The sequence below is a fragment of the Condylura cristata genome, unplaced genomic scaffold, assembly GCF_000260355.1.
Source record: "Condylura cristata isolate star-nosed mole 26May11 unplaced genomic scaffold, ConCri1.0 scaffold00021, whole genome shotgun sequence".
Classification (NCBI taxonomy): domain Eukaryota; kingdom Metazoa; phylum Chordata; class Mammalia; order Eulipotyphla; family Talpidae; genus Condylura; species Condylura cristata.
Genome location: NW_004567122.1, coordinates 23900754 through 23907250, shown reverse-complemented (window position 1 = coordinate 23907250; position 6497 = coordinate 23900754). Strand labels below are relative to the sequence as shown.

At 36.5% G+C, this 6497-nt stretch overlaps 1 protein-coding gene across 2 annotated transcripts in view; it reads right to left on the bottom strand.

The window, feature by feature from the left end:
• Window positions 1–6497, bottom strand: part of RAD50 (RAD50 homolog (S. cerevisiae)) — a 73512-nt gene that overhangs the window by 19127 nt on the left and 47888 nt on the right. For both annotated transcript variants that reach the window (XM_004686704.2, XM_012727951.1), the window contains 4 exons: window positions 2707–2896; window positions 2229–2355; window positions 1636–1829; window positions 268–378 (listed from right to left, as the gene is read on the bottom strand). In XM_004686704.2, the coding sequence (XP_004686761.1) occupies window positions 268–378; window positions 1636–1829; window positions 2229–2355; window positions 2707–2896 (622 nt within the window). The remainder of the gene's footprint in view (window positions 1–267; window positions 379–1635; window positions 1830–2228; window positions 2356–2706; window positions 2897–6497) is intronic.

Genomic DNA, 6497 nt, shown 5'->3' with positions numbered 1-6497 from the left:
GGCGGGTCAGGAGAGGTCTGCCGCGCCATGTGGATCTCCTCGGGGCAGGCGGGGATCGAACTCATGCGGAAGTAGCTTAAGCTTCTTAGTGCAGTGCTTTAACGCGCTGCGCCACCAGGGAGGGTCCTAATCTTTATTCTAACAAGAATTTTTATGTCAAGATTATGTCACAAATCTGAAAATACTAATTTTATGTGAAATAAAGTCTAACATGGTGTCCTAGACATAATAATTTTATTTCATAAATATATATAAATGAAACCTTACATTATCCTGTGCTATTTTGTTGCTAGCATTTTTTTTGTTGGTTAATTCTTCTTTTTCCTGCTGGAACTTTTCCAATGTTGTTTCCAAGGGGTTTACTTGCTCTTTCGCATCCTAAACATATATAAAACACAAAGTCCGATTATAAAATTCAATTATCTTATTGCAGGTATCCAGTTTTACAGTTATAATAAAAGCACTTCCCATAAGCGAGGTTTCAAGTATCAACTAATTTGTTCCTTCCACCAACCCCATGAAGAAGGTACCACTACTTCTATTCCACATTTCAGATAAGGCACATAGAAATAACTTGTTCAGGGTTACAACAGTGGAAGAAGCCAAGATTCAAATCCCACCCAGCTTCTACCTCAACCACTACACTATATAACAGCATGTATATTTGGGTATAAATTCTTATATGAGTTTACAGGAGCTTCTGTCAACTCTATGTGACCAAGATTAGGAAAGCTCATTCAATTCAGGCCTCTCTTTTATAGAGGAGAAAGATTGTAAAGAACCCTTTTGTCCTTAACCTTGTCTGTTAAAGCTAAATAGACATTTTATAGTTAAAAAAAAAAAGCATAATGGTATTATTGATGTTGATGGGTCTACACCTACTTAGAAGGAAAAGAACTTGCTACACCTACTTAGAAGGAAAAGAACTTGCAACTAACAGAAGATTTTACTAATTGCTAAGTTCCCATTATCTGGCCTTTCATTTCTATAGCAGGTATATGATTTAATGTCAAAGCACTTTATAAAGAGTAAAAAAACAAAAACTAATATAAGACAATACAATTTTATATACTCTAAGCATCTCATTTATAATCCAAAAATACTTTAGAGACAGTTACATTAATGATAATCTGTTATATATATTGTGTTTAGTGAATATGTATAAATTATATAAAAAAGATTATATCTAGAATCAAACATAAAAAGTGCTATTTACTAAGAGGCACTGTCTGCCATGGGTATAGGATTTAAAAAAAAGATTTATTCATGCATACAGGCCAGAGATTCAGGGGCAGTGAGAGGATCCAGAGACAGACAGGGGAGCAGAAAGGCAGACTGCTTAAGTACACTGCTGAAGGGAGCAGTGGACAAGACAGGAGAGGTCTGCTGTGTCATGTGGGTCACCTCCCTGGTGGGGCTAGTGCTGAAGCAGCTGCAGATAGCTTTGTAGTGCTAAGATTTAACCACCTGTGCCACCAGGGGAAGGCCTTGGATACAAGATAAAAAGAATTATTACATTATCTGATTCTCACAATAGCTAGTTTTAGCCAATAAAGTTTTATGTACTTATGTGAATGCCAATAATTTTATGATTTCAACTAACCTAAAAACACAAAACATGATGAATGGTCTTACCTTTATCTCTCTGTGTAAAGACTGAACTTCAGTGGATAATTCCACAGTCTGTTCCTCCAACTGCTGACGACGACGTAAATTAGTGGATATCTGGAGTTTCTCTGATTTAAGTTCATTTATTGTACTTTTTAGGTGCTGAATCTGTTCCTGCTGGTCTTGTATAAGCTTACGATTCAATTCAATCTTACTGGAAACTGCACAAAAGCATGTTGACACAATGATTTATATAAATGTACAAGAATAATATAAAGAAGCAGTTTCAAGTTTTACAGGCCTGTGGATTTCATAAAAATTAAGTTTGTATAGGTCTTACTCTCTGTAACAACAGTGCCACACAAACCTCTGCAGTCCCCTAATCTGCCTACTGTCCCATCCTGGCCACTCAGGGCAGACTCACAGGTCATCTGATACTCTCCATTCAAATCTGTTGTGCAAAGCAAGGAAACAGGAAACTGATGCTTTTGAGAAAAGAAGAGTATACTGTGAACTGGAAGGAAAACAGTTCTGTGTATAGATAATAGGTACAAAATTCACAGTAAATTGCATTTGCTGGGAATATCTTTATGGACACACGAGCATAGAAACTAAATTACCTGTATCTAATTTGTGTTGCTTTTCTTGTTTTTCCTGGTTAACTTGTTGAACAGTTCTATCCAAATCTAGTCCTTGTAGCTTAGCTGCCTGTTGTGCAATTTTTCTCTCAACATCTTTAAGCTCCATCTTAAGAGTAAAAGAAATTTGTTCTAAGAAACTGAATTGTCATTATTCAATCTTTAAAATTACTATTATCACTTATTTTTTAATTAAAATTTATAATTACTTTCAGATATAATCTAACACTTATCATTTGCTTAAATGATATTAAAAGCAAACAAATGAAAAAAGATCATGCCTTAATTCTCATAATTTATGAATAAAAAAATTACAAAAACAGAAATGTAAACTAAGAAATTGTTTCCTTTTTAGAGTACCTGAAATCTGGATATTAGCTACTATTTCCAACATTCTCACATTTCATAGTTAAACCACCATGAAACAAGTTTCATTCTGCATTCCAATACAATAACTTACCTGGAACCTCTCCATAATTGTAATATCGGTTAGACATACTTTAGCACTTTCTTCCTCAGGTATTACTGTACCCAGCAGTGTTTCCTGTTCTTCTATGTCATTCTTTAGGCGCTGTATGTCTCTATTGACATTCTGCAGTTTGTTTCTTAATTCTGGTATTTCCTTCTCCTTCAAATCAATTATACTTTGCCTTAAAACAGACAATTACAAAAAAGCTGACATTTTTCTCATGAGACTGTTAGGGTTGGAAAGGATGTCCTGGACAAATGCTACAAGTTTTGTGGACATCACCCCATCCTAGACATCAGAACTACAAATCCCATCATTACCAAAGGGAAGCATGTTGGGATCTGAGGGTGGAATTAAGCAGCCAGGTTTGGATATAAAACCAGACATACAGGCTTTGTGGTCTCTTGGCCTTGTGGCTCATGGCTTGTCTCTTGACTTTTTGCAGGCTTTCAGCGTGTTATTGGGGTTTTAGGTCAGCTGAACTGGTAGGACCCATTAACCAACATATCTCTCTTTCCCTGAGTTACTCACTTCCCTTTCTCTTGTAAATAAACCCATTATTAACCTTTTTGTATGTGCCTGCGGCTGAATCTTACAAGTTCCTTAAAGCCCAGGGGTGAGGACTCTCCATCAAGCAAGCCAATGTGAACTCACATTGTAACCTGAAGTCCTAGGTTATGGACTTTAGGTAAGAATATCACTAAAGTAATATATTCTTCACAGGGAATCATATCAGTGGATACATATCAGCATGTCTTATTAAAGAAATTAATATTATTCACTTATTTTACAAGGTTATCACAGATTTATCCATTGTAAAATTAGCATTTTTTGGTTTGTGGTTAATAGTGTAGGAGAGTTACACTCAGACTGTATATCCTGTTTCTTCTCAAACTCTTGCCCAGTGACTTAATACTCATTGGTATATCTTACTTGCAACAACTGTTCCTGTATTTTTTTTTGCCACAGTGAGAGAAACTCTACAAATTAACAGACCATACTCATTTAAAAAAAAAAAAAGTACATCATGAAACAAAGACTACAGAAGGGTAAGGAGAAATATCAACTAGATGCAATGTAGGATCCTGAAACAAAAAAGGTAATAATTGTAAGATTGCTGAAATTTAAATATGATTGGTAGTTTATAGTTACTAGCATTGATACATAATATCATTAAAGCAATGTTAACTTGCCGGCTTTGTTATCTGTATTAAGTTACATAAATTATGAATTCTGAAGAAGCTGGGTAAATTCTTTGTACTGTTTTTTATAGTTTGACTGTAAACTTAATTTAAAAAATAAAGTCTATATAAAAAGAAGGAAGGAAACCATTTGGTTAAATACTCTGAGTTTATGATACAAAAACTTTTAATCCAGTTTACCACTGTTACTCCATGCTAATGATTGTCTTTGTGCCATGTACTCACCACACACTATTTTACGGATGCTTCTGTAACAATAAAACTTGTATTTAATATTTTTAAGTTAGTTTATTTTGAAAAAAAAAATTACAAATTCTTTAATTAATCAGTACAATGAATTAAAATGGTATAATAAACAGGTTTCTAGTGGGTGTCTTAATGGAAAATTTAGAAGCTTGAGGGTTAGTTTTGCATATGAATATTAAAGATTTTTTAAAGTCTAGACTAAGACCAAGAAATACCAACCTGAACTGAATCATAGGAAACCTATGACCTTTTGTACCACAGAAATAAAAAAACTTCCCTACATAAATAGGGAATGAGTAAATTCCATGCTCATTTATTCATGTATTTCCTGAATATGTGGCAATGAACTAAAAGCTGGCCTAAAACTATTGCCCAATATCTAAAAAATGACAAAGCTTTGGGCCTCCCTTGTGGCCTAAGTCTTAGGCCATCACTGCCACAGCCTGAGTTAGAACTCTGGCCAGGGAACCAACCCAGCGTCACAGCAGACCTCTCTTGCCTTGCTCTCTGCTCCCCACTGCAGTGTGTATCAGTCAATTTACCTATTCTACTCCCCACTCTGTCTCTGGTGAATCCTGTCAACCCCTACCCCCCACATCTCTGGCCTACACCCCAGTTCTACGCAAAAATAAACAGGGAAGAATTCTTTAAAAAAAAAAAAGAATAGCCTAATATAGCCCAGGTTTTTATGCCTTCTTTTTTGATTATCCCTTTAAGTGCTAGACTGTTATAAGAAAAAATAATTTATTTTAAATTTCCCAAGGGAATGGACTACTAAGATCTATCTGGGTTCTTGGCTTTGTTTTTTAATTTTTCAGAAACTCAATTCACCTATTTTTGTGACAGCATCCCTTTTCCTTTACAAGGGTGTGACTTAAAACAAATCTTTGAGGGCTCTCCCTGGTGGCGCAACGGGTTAATAAAGCACTGCATTATGAAGGTCTCCAAAGCCACTGCAGCACGAGTTCGCTTCCCGGCCAGGAAGCTGACCCACCTGGCATGGCAGACTTCTTCTGATCCGCCTGCTGCTCCCCTCAGCAGTGCACTTTGTCAAGTTACCTGTTCTGCTCCCTACTCTGTCTCTGGTGAATCCTCTCACCCACCATACCTCTGGTCAATACCCCAGTCCTGTAAGCATAAATAAATCTTAAAAAAATAAATCTTTGAAAGAAATGGGCAGAAATATTAACCTTTTACTTCAACTAGGTGTTAAAATCAAGGAATCTGAGATAGTTCTAAGCAAAATGAGAAACATGTATTTTCAACTGAGATTCATTCATGATGTTGGTCTTATATATCAAATGCTGATGAGTTTGGGACTTTAAATGAAAATGCAATTTTCCCCAAAGAGCACAAGCAAAGTAACTTCTTTCCCTTTGGCCCACATGCCTCAGCTATTTTATACTGACTAAAATGCTTTTCTAGATAATTGCATGGCTGGCTCCCTCATTTCTCCCAGGACATCCCTCAAAAGCCATCTTCATTAATAATCTTTCCTTCAACTAACTACTCTCTATTCCTTTATCTAACATATTTTTCTCTATGGCACTGATCATCACAGTATTTGTTTACTGATCTTTCTCCCCATCTTCATAGTACATCGATTTTGGGACACTGCTGCATTGCCAATGTCCCACCAGGATGTACAATTAACAGACTTAAATGTCTGTTAAGTGAATAGACAGCTCTCAAGAACAGGCATAGCATCCTGTTAGCACCACATTTTAAAGGCAGAAACACAAATGGTACACTGACAACTATAATCTTTCTTGTTGCCCTAACCATTTTCACCAAAAAATAACCCTCCACCTGAGTGACTGTCATAAACAGTCCTCTGTCTCTACTGTGACATCAGGGCACATATGACAGTCTTAATTTTAATTGTAGTGTAACAGGGTCCCCAGGAAAAGGGAAGAAAATCTAAATCAACCCCCTTGCTTTACTAAGGTCCATCTGGGTTCAGTAATACACAATAGAACTATTGTTATTGGGCAGGGAGAGGGGCACCCCAGGGCCCCCAAACCTGCCTACTCTAAAAAGGTTCTGCCATTCACTGCATCAAGACAAATCATATAAGACTTTTAATGCACAGAATCTTTAATACAATTAGTGTACAATACAGAAAAGACAAAGAATATAGTTTATAAATCAAACACCCAAAGTTACCCATCACCTTGTGAACAGAAGTCCACCCAAACAGGATTGGCCCAAAGCAAGGCCCGAAAGCCTGCCACCAGTCTAAAGTATCTTCTGGGGGGACCCACAGAAAAGGGTCAGAAGGGGCTAGACCAGGCTGGGAAGAAAACAGCAAAACCACAATCAACATAAAAGCTG